Here is a 15,246-nt window from a genome sequence, read left to right as displayed (position 1 = left end):
CCAAAACATGGCGATGGAGACTCAGACTTGTGTGTGTGTGTGTGTGTGTGTGTGCTTACAGAGGTGCAGAGACGGCTGATTCTGTGTCTTACAATAACCTGATAACCAGCGGTGGCAAGCAGTTACCGAGCAGCTGCGTTAGCATCTACTGCCAAGGTTACGAGACTTCGCTAGCTGAGTGTGAAATCTCCGACAAGGAGATGGACATGATGAGCGTCGCTACAGTAACCTGTTATAAACAATCAAGAGGTCAGTACGTACTGATTTTACTCTACTCTTTTCCATTGGTGCCTTCAATAGGTTGTGTTTACTGAAGGGCTGGGACAATATGCTTTTGTCTCGATTCAATTCTTTTACGATTGGATTTGTATTGTAATTTTCATTTATTGTGATTCTAGAAATGTTGCAATTTGATAGTTTTGAGTATTGCGATTTTCAGTGTTTGGTGTTTTAAGCCCCCAACGTCGTCTTCCAGGCGCTGCCTGGAAGGCACTAGGATTAGGCAATGGTTAGGGTTAAGAAGGGGGATAGGTACCTTGAAGTCGACAGTTACAGCGCTGCCTTGAAGTCGACGTTGGGGGCTTAAAACACCATCGAGCGCGATTTTCTTTTCTTTCTTTAACAAAAAACATAAAATTGAATAATACACTTTTAGAGACAATATATCATGAGACATTTTAGTTTTCCAAGAAGAATGCACATCACATGTCAGTCTGACATTTATTTCTCTTGTATTTTGCTAAACTATTCTAGTATTATGAAATGTTTGTGAATGTATGTCTTTCAGAAAAGAGTGGCTTCGAGTGTGCAAACACAAAGTGGGTGTCTCTGAACCAGACTTGTAATGGAGTTGACGACTGTGGTGACCGCAGTGATGAGATGTGCTGCAAAAGTACAGAAAATACAGACACACACATAAATGGATTTTATAACCCTGAATGGTCCTGTCTTTCACAATGTGAACTGTGTGTGTTTGATAGGTTGCAGAAACGGTGCTTTCCTCTGCAAGACGGGCGTGTGCGTGCATAAAAATGGCCTCGTTGACGGACAGATTGACTGTCTGGATGGCTCGGATGAAACGCTCAAACACAGAAACAACAGTGAGATACACACACTTTTTTAAATCAGTTTACCCAAAACATAATTTACTTCCATTCAGTTTTGGAAATCAGTGAAACTTTTTCTCGTTCTGTGTACGATTTCTGTTTTTTCACCTCTTTAAAAAAGCTTTAAACCAACTAGGGCTGGGTATCGCCAATGATTTCCTGACTCGTTTCAGTTCCCATTCACACAGTCCCAATTCGATTAAATTTACAATTTGATTCAATATGAATCAGGTTAAGGAAATTTCAGTTCCAATACCAATTTTTCTTAGATATAAAAGAGATTCTCAGAGAACCTTTGCTGTAAATTGGACAAGCAAGAAGCAACCCAGGATCATTTTTACATTAAAGGTGACCTATGATGCTTTTCCGTATTTTCTGTCATATCTTTTATGTTGCAATGTCGGAATTTCATGTTAAACGTGGCCAAAACTTAACAACAAATAATGAAGTAAACGTATTTCAGAGAAATCCATGTGAGCTAAAACGTTCAGATTTCCAACTGTTCTGAACTCTCTGGTTCAAATGTTTTTTTCTACTCTAGGCTCCATGTCACATCACAAGGCCTTCTCTGATTGGTCATCTGCTCCAGGCAGGAACTACTGGAGTGTGTGTTTTTTAAAACTACTGCGGCATTAACATTGTCACATGTAGCTACATGCATCTTGGCTACCAATGTTGTTAAATTCTGCCCAATTCTGGGTCAGATTACTCCTGAAACATTCTGGTTGTGTAGTCTTTCTCTTTGGCATGCTTCCGTCATGAATGACAATGCGTGGCGCTTTTCACATATTAATTCTTGTTAGCTGAGCAAAGATGTCTCTCCCTCAGTTTCCGAGTTCCCTCCTCCAATACTCCATATAGTACTGAGACATGGCCTGCCCATCTCAGACGATTGAATTTCAGCCTTGAAGACAGGGGTTCAGAATTTGTGATAGTGAATAGTTCTTCATTCGTCATTTTGTCCTCCCAGGTCTTTCCAATAATTGTGCATAAACTCCAGTACTTTCTGAAACAGATACCAGGTTTTTAGGCAGTATCGGAGGCTTTTCTGATACAGGTATTGGTACAGCTCTGCTGCTAAATGCAGTAGCTGCATGCTAACGGCAGGGAAACCCGCAATCCTGGATGCCAATCCTGGCAACTTTGTACTTTTTACTTATAAATCCATGGTGAAAAGGCATATATTAAAACATCGATTTCTGGATATTATTAATCGATATCACTCAAACAAAGATTGGTTTTCTTTGGAGAACTGATTATTTTAATCCAGCGCTAAAACCAACATCTAACAGTCTTGATGGCAGTGGCGGAATTTATTTCAGGGATGGGGGGCTATGCCGATGATTTTCTGACAGATTTAAGTAATTGTCATATTTCTCTGTTCTCCACAGAACCAGAGCTGGTGCATCGACTCAATAAAAACTCAGGTATACATGTAACTGAGATGCAAACAGCAGTGGGTTAACCATTTCAAATTGGAAATTGTCGTTGTTAGTCATGCAGATAGATAATAACATTTGTTTTTTTGTTTTTTTCAGCGTACAACTCTCCCCAAAAAGGTATGTAGCCTAAACCAGTCCTTCCAGAAAAATTTGTTTTTAGTTTTAGTTAGTTTTTTTGTGATTGTTGCGGGCAAAAATCCTTGATTATGCGGCACGTTTTCTTAAAAAATACGATGGAATATGCGGGATATTTATGCAATTTTATGCGATGAAATTGAGGGAACTTGCAAAAATTGCGGGAACTTGCAAAAACTGCGGTTTCATCATGGCTTCATCACGGGGTTTGCAGCTTTTCGATGATGTTCACGTCGTGTAATGGCAACAGGGGAAAACGGCTGCTCTTGTGTGAAGTAAACACAAAATTTTTCAACGTTCTACTAAGATATATGTGTGACTTTTTTGCAACGAAAATGCGGGGATTATGAAATCATGCAAGCCCCGCATATTTTGTGCGGAAATCGACAATTTATGCGGCGAAAGTGCGGCGTATTTGAAAAAAATGCGGCCCCCACATAAATATGCAGACTTTGGCTGATTATGCATTGAATTATGCGATCGCATAATTGGGTTTTTCTGGAGGGACTGGTAAACTATAGTCTTGCATTGCCAGACCTTCCTCCACAGCGCCACGGAGGAAGGTCTGGCTAGTCCACACAACATTCTGGGGTGAGAGAAAAACGTGCTCTGGTTTATTGGCATTTCTTTAAACCAATCACAATCATCTTGGGAGGGGCTAAGCGCCGGACGGAGCCACGGTGCCTCTGCAAAATAGTCTCAGGAAGGAACTTGTTTTGGTGGAACGTTTGTACGTTCAAAAGTTGTTTTAGTCGTGCAACAGAAAACTCAGATTGGGCAGATAGTCTAGCTAGCTGTCTGGATTTACCCTGCAGAGATCTGAGGAGCAGTTCGCCACAGTCCTCATAAATCCACCAGAGGTTAGAACGCCAACACAAAGAAAGAGGAAGGTGACGGACATCCGGCCGTAAAGAAGGACATCTGGCGGCAACGGAGCAATCCCGGAAGTGGAACAGTGTGGATATAGACAGATATCTAAACAGTGACACGTACAGTAGTACACTTTATGGCCAAAAGTATGTAGTCATCCTTGTTCGGAGCAAATCCCTGACAACCAGGTTCCAACATCAGATGAAAAGACGGAAACCATAAGTGTGGAGGCTGTTATAGAGAGGCAAAGTCCCTCCCCTTCCGGTGGACAACCATGGGAACTTATTTCGGAAAAAATATGTACGGTAATGAATGGGGAGACACAAATAATGTTTTGATACCGTTTGAATTGAGCCATGAAATACACATATGATGTTTGTCACTTTAACATTATTTTGCAAGTGAAGAAAGTCTCAGTTTGTGGTTGAAGTATCAGCCTGTGAAAATGTGTCATTAGAAAGACTCGTCAGCCCCAAGTCTCTCTGAAGCTACGATGTCTGTGTTTGGTGCCGGGGATGTAACGTTACTCACACGTTCTTTCTCTTCTCGGCTGATAAAAAGACACTGGATAAAACATATCAGGTAAGATAACGCTACGTGTGTTGTGGAACGCAGCTAAGCTAGCTAGCTAGCGAGCAAGGTGACATATATTGTGCGAGACGAGAGATGTAGTTCACTGAGCGGTTTCACGCAAAACTAAGTGGTACTACGACGAACCTACGACCAACTGAGAACTTTCTTCACTTGCAAAATTATTTTTTGAACTGACGAACATCATATGTGTAATTCAAGGCTCAATTCAAATGGGATCAAAACAGTATTTGTCTCTCCATGTACAGTACCGGACATACTGTTTTCTAAAATAAGGTGCCATGGTGTCCACCGGAATGGGAGGGACTTTGCCTCTCTTTAACAGCAAAAAAAGAAATGTTCAACTAGCCTCAAACGCCTCAGGTCACCAGGTCGCCTTACCTCAAGTCGGGTTAGGGCCCATATGTCCAAAGACAAATTAAATTAAATTTTGATTATAGTGTCAAATCATAAGAGGAGTTATCTCAGGACACTTTAGAAATAGACTAGGTCTTCGCCACACTCTTTAATTTACAGAGACCCAAAAATTCCCCCCAAGAGCAAGGATTTGGTGTGACAGTGGTGAGGAAAAACTTCCATTAAACAGGCAGAAACGTAAGACAGACCCTTACTCTTGTTGGGCAGCCATCTGCCGCTGCCAATTGGGACACAGAGACACTGATACAGATATAGAGATAATATGATTCATAATAATTATAGCGGTTGATATTATGAACAGGGGCAATTATACAGTAGTACCAATAAAGATTATAGAACTATGACTAGAAATAATAGCAGTAGCAGTGCAAGGCATAGCAGGGTGTTGAGCAGGACCACGGCAGCAGCTGCAACCATGATTCAGGTGCCACCCAAATCCAAGGAACTCTGCCAGGGGAGAAAACATAAGGACTCTAGCGGAATAAGCTCCCCATAGCTAAGTTAGTAAAAGCATTACTGGGACTTGAATACACACAGATGGAAGGAAAGAGAGAGGAGATCAGTGTGCCAAAGGAAGTCCCCTGGCAGTCTAAACCTAAAGCAGTGTAACTATGAGCTGGTCCAAGGCAAACCTGAGCCAGCCCTACAAGGGTTGGTAGACAAATCCGACAACTATGTAGAGAAGCAGAAAAGAGGAGGGGTGCCGTGTCTGTAGCTATACACCCTCCCCCGCCGGTGTAGGCATACTCTGCCACTCCTCACTCCCTAACTATAAGCTTTTTCAAAGAGGAAAGTTTTAAGCGTACTCTTATGGCGCTGACACACCAACCCAATAATCGGCCGCTGGACAGTCTGGTGAGGTCAGTAACTTGAGTCTGTTCGGTGTGTTCATGCCGTCGTCCGTCGGAGGAGCCGTCGGCCTTCATTTTGGCCGACCTGACATGCTCAGTCGGAGACAGGGCAGTCGGGACTCACCCGGAAATGGCGAGTGGATGAGCCTCTCAAAATCTGATGAAAATCTGTTAAACTGACCTTTGTCGATCTGAAATGAAGACAGATTCAGCAACTGCACGGCCTATTTCTCTCTTAAAATGTTTTCAGAAACACGTTTCGGTGAACTATTTTAGTACAATATGAGATCGTATTCTGAACAAGCCGCCATGACAGTCTGGCTGTGAATTTCCGGAGAAAAAAGACCCACGTGACGCGTTCGTCCAATCAGCTGCCGGTTTTCATTTTCTGGGAAACAATACAGAGAAGCGCCGCCTGCTGCTATGGAGACGTATTACGTTTCGTGCACGCGCAGAGCGTACGCTCAAGTTGGCGTCGCCTCAGTGTGTTTTGAGGCATTTTTTTGGACCTCGAGGAGCTGACTGATCAGTCCGACTGGCTTTTCTGCTGATGGTCGGCCGTCTGGTTGGTTTCTCTCTTTAATGTGGTGACGGTGTCTGCCTCCCGAACCCAGACTGGGTGCTGGTTCCACACGAGAGGAGCCTGATAGCTAATGGCTCTGGCTCCTATTCTACCTTTAGAGACTCTAGGAACCACAAGTAACTCTGTATTCTGGGAGCGCAGTGCTCTAGTGGGACAATAGGGTACTATGAGCTCTTTAAGATATGATGGTGCCTGACCATTAAGAGCATTGTTGGTCAGAAGAAGGATTGACAAAGTCATCCAATTCACATCAGAGCTGGATGTGAATTCTGACATCTGTGTGCATGTGTGTCCAGAAATGAAGGCCAGCAGAGTGCATCTGGAGTCCAGGTTGCAATGCGGGGTTCCCAATAAGACCACGGTGGACCATGTGGAGGTAGCGGAGCGACAGAGGAGCCGAGTCAAGAGAGTGGTGGGAGGAGTCCCGGCCAACCCGGTTAGTTAGACACAAACCTGTCTGTCTGTCAGTCAGTCAGTCTCTCTGCCTGTGTCTGTCTCTCCGTCTGTCTCTCCGTCTGTCTCTCTTTGTCTGTGTCTGTGTGTGTGTGTGTCTGTCTGTCTGTCAATGAAAGCTGTTCTTGTTCTGTAGACCCAGATCCAATGGCAGATTGCTCTGGAGGAGAACAAGAAGATTGATTGCGGAGGTGCATATATCGGAGGATGCTGGGTAATCACTGCTGCTCACTGCGTCAGGTGGGACGAGAGTTAAAGTAGAAGTAAATTACGATGCTGTAGTATTAGTATGGTGGTGACTTCCAGGGTGCTAGCCCCAAATAATTTCCCCCCGAAAAGTCCTGAATCTTTTAGGTTTTTAAAATGCCTTCAACTGTTCCATGCTACTATTATACTATTCCATACATAATTGTAGTATATATTGAGTAATTCTTTGATTTACAATTAATATTAAATGGAGTAGAATCGTCAGCTAAAACATTCATTTTTTAAATTACTCACCTATGTTATGCAACTTAAAAATAGACCGTTTTGGTCTCTCTTTAGGCGGCAACATATGTTAGATTCTCTGCCCAAGCCCGAGCCCAAGCCCGAGCCCGAACTTGGCCCGACCCGCCACTAACCTCAGGCCGGGCCCTTCATCAAGCATTTTTTTTAATCATTACTTTATTAGCCTAATTGGGTGGGGAGAAAGCTATGCCTCTCCAGCTTCCCCCTTAGCTCTGGGTATTATGTCCTGCACTGACTTGAGTGTGAGGTAAACTGTGCTAAATCGTGTCTGCCCCATCTGTAGCACTGTCTTCGATAATTGCGCAACCAGGCCAGATTGTTTCAGATATCTCCCGAGTCCTTTAGCAGTAGATATGGTCTCACCTATTTCCGGCGCGTTGTCGGTCAGTGCGTCGGCATGCAGACTGTGCCAAAGGACAGTATTAATTAGGTGATCGAGACAAGAAAGTCTCCTATATGGTTCCAGGGCTTTGATTACAACACGTTCTCACACCCATCTTGTAAAATATGGACGCTTGGTCAGGTGCCTTTGTCGTTCTTACTGACGCTAAAATTATCCTTTAGTGCTATAAGTAAACGCGCTTGGTCAGGACTATTACTGTCCCTTTAGCGCTATAAGTAAACATGCTTGGTCGGGACTATTACTGTCCCTTTAGCGCTATAAGTAAACATGCTTGGTCGGGACTATTGTCGTCCCTTTAGCGCTATAAGTAAACATGCTTGGTCGGGACTATTACTGTCCCTTTAGCGCTATAAGTAAACGTGCTTGGTCGGGACTATTACTGTCCCTTTAGCGCTATAAGTAAACATGCTTGGTCGGGACGATTGCCGTCCCTTTAGCGCTATAAGTAAACGCGCTTGATCGGGACTATTGCCGTCCCTTTAGCACTATAAGTAAACGCGCTTGGTCGGGACTATTGCCGTCCCTTTAGCGCTATAAGTAAACGCGCTTGGTCGGGACTATTGCCGTCCCTTTAGCGTAAAAACGCGCTTGATCGGGACTATTGCCGTCCCTTTAGCGCTATAAGTAAACGCGCTTGGTCGGGACTATTGCCGTCCCTTTAGCGCTATAAGTAAACGCGCTTGGTCGGGACTATTGCCGTCCCTTTAGCGCTATAAGTAAACGCGCTTGGTCAGGACTATTGCCGTCCCTTTTGACGCAGTTATGTTACGGGATGCGGGAACTACGGTACAGTTGGGTTTAGGAAAGGTTCGTGGGTGGCCGTACGGTTCCGTTACACGCGGGAAGAACGGGACGGTTGGGTTTAGGAAAGGGTCGTGGGTGGGCTCACGGTTCTGTGACACGCGGGAGGAAAGAAAAAAACGACTATAGCAAGCGTGACAAACGGGACGCGAACCCCGCTCTCCTGGGTGAAAGTCCTGTGTTTGACCCATCCACCCCCCCAACCAACCTCCTTACGCGGAAATTCTCCCTTACATACTACTCTCTAAATCCTATCTAACGTCCTTATTTTACGAGTTCGGAATGAGAACGGGTTGTTGATTATGTTGCTGCCTTGATCGGTTACCCACAAGTAAAAGGAATTGTAGTTGAGAACGTCAGTTATAACGGCCCACGTATTAAAAAAATTGTCGGGTTTAAATCGGGCTCAGGCTCATAATTACAGTTAATGTGTCGGGCTGGGCTCGGACTCAGCGTGCACGGGCTCGGGTGGGGTTGGGCTTGATTTTTTTGTGCCCGATCTAAGCTTTACATATGTTGTGTTCTGGTTTTCAAAATGACACTAACGAAACTATCATGTCTTTCCCAAATGATTTACACATTTTGAGGCATTCTTTGATTTCAAATGGCTTGAAAAATAATGCATATAGCTTCTGTAAATGAGAAGAAAATCTCCACGGAGCCCCGTGTGTTTTGGGCTGAGCCCCAAATGTTTAAAGGTCCTATGACATGATGCTTTTTGGATGCTTTTATATAGGCCTTAGTGGCCCCCTTAATACTGTATCTGAAGTCTCTTTTATATAGACCTTAGTGGCCCCTTAATACTGTATCTGAAGTCTCTTTTATATAGACCTTAGTGGTCCCCTAATACTGTATCTGAAGTCTCTTTTATATAGACCTTAGTGGTCCCCTAATACTGTATCTGAAGTCTCTTTTATATAGACCTTAGTGGTCCCCTAATACTGTATCTGAAGTCTCTTTTATATAGACCTTAGTGGTCCCCTAATACTGTATCTGAAGTCTCTTTCCTGAAATTCAGCCTTGGTGCAGAATTACAGCCACTAGAGCCAGTCCCACAATGATCTTTACTTAGGATGTGCCATTTCTGTGTCTGTAGCTTTAAATGCTATTGAGGAGGAGAGAGGGGGGGGGGGGGCAAGGTGGAGGGTGGGGGTGTGGCCTCGACCAACTGCCATGCTTTGCTTGTTTGCAAGCCACAATGTGTTTCTCTCTCTCATGGGCGGGCAAAGCAGAGAAAGGGGAGGTAACCTTTCCCCTTATGACATCATAAAATCACTGGGGGACCATAGGCAGGCTGGGGTAACGCATATTAATGTTGAAAAACCTCATAAAGTGAATTTTTCATGCCCTGGGACCTTTAAAACTTCTGGCTCCGCCCCTGCAAAGTAGTTCTTGTATGAGTAAAAGTATTAGTAGTGTCAGTTGTAGTAGTAGTCTTTCTCTTGTTTTCTTTTTGCCAGACCCAACCCCTCTGCGTTCAGGGTGAAGTTTTCTCTCTGGAAGAAGTCTAAAGCTCAGGACACGACTGACATCGTTCCTGTTTCAGAAATCATCATCCACCCAAGGTTTTCCTCTGTCTGATAGAGGGAGATAGCCCTCAATCATTGTTACACACATGTAAACACTAACGTGAATAGAATTGCAACAGAATTTTCTTTTCTAAATGTCCTCCAGGTACAACGCCAGCACCTACCAGAACGACATCGCTCTGCTGCAGCTGGAGAAGCTTCCGTTCACCCAGAAATGTTTGGTGGACAACCCGGCCATCAGCGCCGTCTGCGTTCCCTGGTCCAAGCACCTCTTCCAACCCAACCACACCTGCAGCATCTCCGGGTGGGGCCGGACCGCAGGTATGTGCGTGGGCTGTACCAGTGTTGTAGTACTCAAGACCAGTCTCAAGACCACTCTTCGAAGGTCTCGGAATCGACCACATTTTTACTCGATCTTGTCTCGGTCTCGGATAAAGATGACTCAGGATTTTATTTCAAGACCACAACTGCAGGGAATAACTTAACTGCCTGTGCATCGTCTGATTTATGTGTTAAAGTGCTCATATTATGCTTTTTGGCTTTTTCCGCTTTCCTTTATTGTGTTATATATCTTTTTTTGTTCACCTTATAGGTTTACAAAGTGAAAAAGCCCAAAGTCCACCCCAAAGGGACTTACCATCTCCAACAGAAAACACTGTTCACAAACTGCTCCAAACAGCTCTAGTCCAGCCTTTACTTAAGAGAAGTCACTTTGTAACACACGTTATAATGCTCGCCAAGCTGCTAGCGTGGCACGCCCTCATACTCTGCTTCTGACTGGCTAGTAGTCCTTACCTAGCTACTGTCAGGACACGCCCTCATACTCTGCTTCTGACTGGCTAGTAGTCCTTACCTAGCTACTGTCAGGACACGCCCTCATACTCTGCTTCTGACTGGCTAGTAGTCCTTACCTAGCTACTGTCAGGACACGCCCTCATACTCTGCTTCTGACTGGCTAATAGTCCTTACCTAGCTACTGTCAGGGCACGCCCTCATACTCTGCTTCTGACTGGCTAGTAGTCCTTACCTAGCTACTGTCAGGGCACGCCCTCATACTCTGCTTCTGACTGGCTAGTAGTCCTTACCTAGGTACTGTCAGGACACGCCCTCATACTCTGCTTCTGACTGGCTAGTAGTCCTTACCTAGCTACTGTCAGGACACGCCCTCATACTCTGCTTCTGACTGGCTAGTAGTCCTTACCTAGCTACTGTCAGGACACGCCCTCATACTCTGCTTCTGACTGGCTAATAGTCCTTACCTAGCTACTGTCAGGGCACGCCCTCATACTCTGCTTCTGACTGGCTAGTAGTCCTTACCTAGCTACTGTCAGGGCACGCCCTCATACTCTGCTTCTGACTGGCTAGTAGTCCTTACCTAGGTACTGTCAGGACACGCCCTCATACTCTGCTTCTGACTGGCTAGTAGTCCTTACCTAGCTACTGTCAGGACACGCCCTCATACTCTGCTTCTGACTGGCTAATAGTCCTTACCTAGCTACTGTCAGGACACGCCCTCATACTCTGCTTCTGACTGGCTAATAGTCCTTTCCTAGGTACTGTCAGGGCACGCCCTCATACTCTGCTTCTGACTGGCTAGTAGTCCTTACCTAGCTACTGTCAGGACACGCCCTCATACTCTGCTTCTGACTGGCTAATAGTCCTTTCCTAGGTACTGTCAGGGCACGCCCTCATACTCTGCTTCTGACTGGCTAGTAGTCCTTACCTAGCTACTGTCAGGGCACGCCCTCATACTCTGCTTCTGACTGGCTAGTAGTCCTTACCTAGGTACTGTCAGGGCACGCCCTCATACTCTGCTTCTGACTGGCTAGTAGTCCTTACCTAGGTACTCGGTCTCAACCCCTCAAAGTCTCGGTCTTGTCTCGGTCTCGATACACTCTGGTCCTGGTAATGACTTGGTCATGGTTTAGGTGGTCTTGACTACAACACAGGGCTGTACTGACCCAAACTGTAACGTTAGCGTCCATGACGATGATACAAAGCAACGCATTCTCATGAACGAGTTTGTATAAAATCAGAATTGAAACATGCAAACTCTACTCTACTTGGGCCTGCTTTACATAATTGTACTTTCTTTTGAATCTGTATTATCCTAACTTATTTATCAAATCATTTTTCCAATTCAGAAAGTTTGATTGTCTTTTTTTTTAATATTAGTGTAGTCTTTTCTGTGTTGTTGTTCTGTTGATGTCTTTGTAATTTGAATCGATGACATTGCAAATGAGGGCCGCCCCTTAATGACCTTTAGAGGATAAATACAGAATGAATGAATAAATGAATGAATGAATTTCTGATATCTTACAAAATTACGGCGACTGCTGGCCGATCACAAGACAGTGAAGTTTAGTGGCGATTTCAGTTAAGTTTAGTCAAGTCAATCAAGTCAAAATCAAGTCAGTGTTTAAATGTTAAACGTTGGTCCACAGACGGCAGAGCGGCTCAGGTGTTGCTCTGGGCCAACGTGTCGCTCATCGCCAACTGTGAGAATTTCTACAAAGATCGCTTCAAACTCGGCATGATGTGTGCAGGTGGGTTAAAGAAGCTAAATACACACAAACAAGCTGCTTTATGGACGTGTGAAGGTGGTAATGTGTGTGTATGTGTGTTGTGTGTGTCTGCATGTGCGTGCGTGTGTGTGTGTGTGTGTGTGTGTGTGTGTGGCTGGGTGTATGTGTGTGTGTGTGTGTGTGTCTGCGTGTGCGTGCCTGCATGTGTGTGTGTGTGTGTGTGTGTGTGTGTGTGTGTGTCTGCGCGCGCGCGCGTGTGTGTGTGTGTGTGTATGCATGCATGCGTGCCTGCATGTGTGTGTGTGTGTGTGTGTCTGTTCCTGTATGTGTGTGGCTGGGTGTATGTTTTGTCTGTGCATACGTGTCTGTGCGTGTGTGTGTGTGTGTGTGTGTGTGTGTGTGTGTATATGTGTGTGTGTGTGTGTGTGTATATGTGTATGTATGTGTGTGTGTGTGTATATGTGTATATGTGTGTGTGTGTATGTGTATATGTGTGTGTGTGTGTGTGTGTGTGTGTATATGTGTATATGTGTGTGTGTGTGTGTGTGTTTGCAGGTGATCTGGACGGCAGTGTGGACTCCTGTCAGGGGGACAGTGGCGGTCCGCTGGTGTGTCAGGATGAGCTGGGTTTTTCCTACCTGTGGGGCATCGTCAGCTGGGGAGAGAGGTGCGGTCAGCCGGGATTCCCTGGAGTTTATACACAGGTAATGAAAAAAAATCGTGACGCAAAATGTGACGCAGCTCCGTTTGTTCCGTAAAGTAAAAAAAAAAAGCCTCTCTGTTTCCTTTTCTTTTCAAACGGGACATGGTCCTGTGCTTGTCAGGTCAGAATGACGCTAGATCAAATGACTTCTGGGAGCGTTTCTTGGTGGACGACGGTCTGAAATCAACATTCAGCTGGACAGCATAGATACATATTTGTACGTTACGATCAAATATTACAAACAAGTAGCTGCAGTACAATTTATTACATCGTCTGCTGTCGAGACAGTCCTTCCCCAACAAATGCTCCCATAGGTTGTTTGCTCTTCAACTCATAATTACGTTCCTAGTGGCGGCTGCCTCTAATGGTCGTAGTAATTTGGAGCAAGTAAAAGTAGTCAGCTGCAAATATGGCTTGACCCCAACAGTGGTTTACAGTAGTATCGGATGTACTTAAAAACATACTAAAAGTTTACCAAAGTTTGACTTCAAGAAAGGCCCCATTTTCAAAATGCTGGCTGCCAGGTCCTTAAAATGACCATTACTCCTTTGTATTCCTCCTACACCATGAATACTGGTACCTTATACATGTTTTGGCCATATAATATTCTAATTAGCATATTTGTATGATAAATAACTGATTACAAGTACAATTATATATATATATATATATATATATATATATATATATATATATATATATATATATATATTAAAGCAATTGGTTACAAGCATATTTATGTGAAAAATAAGGGCAAATACAATTTGCCAATGGATCCAATGGACAAGTCCAATGGATTCATAGACCCAGAAAACATGGGGTTAGACACCAAGATTACTTGGCTAGGTCAAATAATGAAGGAGTTTGGATATTTTAAGGGCTTCCTGCCCATCTTGGACGCCATATTGAAAATTACACTTTTCTAGTGGTCAAAACTTTGGTAAACTTTTAGTATGTTATTAAGGATACCTAATACTACAAAAACAGCTGAGAAACCTTCTGTTAGAATCTTTTTAGGTTTTTTTTTCCATATATGCAGCCGCCTAAAGAGCGCCAAGTCGAACAAACAAACACAGGACTTTTACTAGCGTTGGGTATCGTTATTATTTTTTTTTTTCGATACCAGTGTGCTAAACTTTGAATGCACCATGAGGCTTACTAGTTTCAAGTGAACACACCGTCTGTGTTGTTTTTTCCGACAACGGCAGCCGCACGCTGCCAGAGCCCGTCTCCCTTATTAGAAATTCTCTGACACTGCTTAACGTCTGGCTGTTGGAATCCTCTACACTTCACCCAGAACATCACCTTGGATTAGGGTGGCACCAAGACCTGGGTCTTGGGTGCAGCTGTCGCTGTGGACCTACTACACCCCGCTACGCTCTGCGAGTCCCTGCAGTGTCCGGCTGTGACCTGCTGCGTCCTGGGGGTCCACCCATGCTCTGCTGTGCCACACTACACCCCATAACGCCCTGCTGTGCCCTACTATGACATGAACTACTACGACTACCATTGTGGCCACTGTTCCACCATCTTTATTATGACTATTATTGCCACTGTTCATCACACCCCCAACCGGTGCCGTCAGACACCGCCTACCAAGAGTCTGGGTCTGTCCGAGGTTTCTTCCTAAAAGGGAGTTTTTTGTCGCCACTGTCGCAATAGCTACTGCTAATGCTTGCTCTTGAGTAAGCATTAGCTAATTAATAGTTGGGTCTTTGTAAATTACAGAGTGTGGTCTAGACCTACTCTATCTGTAAAGTGTCTCGAGATAACTCTTGTTATGATTTGATAATATAAATAAAATTGAATTGAATTGAAATACAGACACCCTTTACACCGTTTAGCTGTCAGCATTTTAACCGTGTTTAATCCAGCTGCTAGCTAGCGGTATGCTAACGTTACCTGCTGTCAAGTGTAGTGTTAACTAGCGTCACGTGCAGCGATGCGCCTGTCTGTTTGAGAGCATCAGAGAGCAGCGCAGAAGGCATTTAAGTGGCACCGAAATGAGGCACCGAAATCCGCGTTTTAATTCTGTCCGGTAGATACCGGTCGTTCGGGCACCGGTGCCGTATTAGCACCGGGTTTCGGTACCCAACCCTAACTGTACGTACACAGCCGACTTGAGCTTCTAAAGATACAGGAAGTCATTCATCTTCAATGGAAGCTGCTTCTCTCAGCTGCAAGGAGCGGAAAATCTGTCGCCGTCGCGTTTTGAGCGACCAGAGCGTCAATCAGAAAGTTGAAAGTAGGTCAACTTTATGGTAATGAGCTATGACGCGGTTCAGCGGCAAGCAGCGGCAACCAATCAGAATATAGACGTCCTTCAC

The 15,246-nt window shown here is 44.5% G+C and overlaps 1 protein-coding gene across 3 annotated transcripts in view; it reads left to right on the top strand.

Moving 5' to 3' along the window:
* The window catches only part of cfi (complement factor I), a 33,167-nt gene that overhangs the window by 16,526 nt on the left and 1,395 nt on the right, over nucleotides 1-15,246 (top strand). The window contains exons 13-23 of one of the 3 annotated variants that reach the window (XM_031276651.2): nucleotides 62-249; nucleotides 788-892; nucleotides 981-1,100; nucleotides 2,498-2,557; nucleotides 2,642-2,665; nucleotides 6,292-6,431; nucleotides 6,585-6,688; nucleotides 9,623-9,727; nucleotides 9,837-10,012; nucleotides 12,136-12,237; nucleotides 12,772-12,920. In XM_031276651.2, the coding sequence (XP_031132511.2) occupies nucleotides 62-249; nucleotides 788-892; nucleotides 981-1,100; nucleotides 2,498-2,557; nucleotides 2,642-2,665; nucleotides 6,292-6,431; nucleotides 6,585-6,688; nucleotides 9,623-9,727; nucleotides 9,837-10,012; nucleotides 12,136-12,237; nucleotides 12,772-12,920 (1,273 nt within the window). The remainder of the gene's footprint in view (nucleotides 1-61; nucleotides 250-787; nucleotides 893-980; nucleotides 1,101-2,497; nucleotides 2,558-2,641; nucleotides 2,666-6,291; nucleotides 6,432-6,584; nucleotides 6,689-9,622; nucleotides 9,728-9,836; nucleotides 10,013-12,135; nucleotides 12,238-12,771; nucleotides 12,921-15,246) is intronic. The other 2 variants (XM_031276652.2, XM_031276653.2) reach the window with 2 other exon arrangements.

This window comes from Sander lucioperca, chromosome 17, assembly GCF_008315115.2.
Source record: "Sander lucioperca isolate FBNREF2018 chromosome 17, SLUC_FBN_1.2, whole genome shotgun sequence".
NCBI classification, from domain to species: domain Eukaryota; kingdom Metazoa; phylum Chordata; class Actinopteri; order Perciformes; family Percidae; genus Sander; species Sander lucioperca.
Note: the sequence above shows the minus strand (reverse complement) of the source record. Positions and strands in the feature narration are given on the sequence as shown.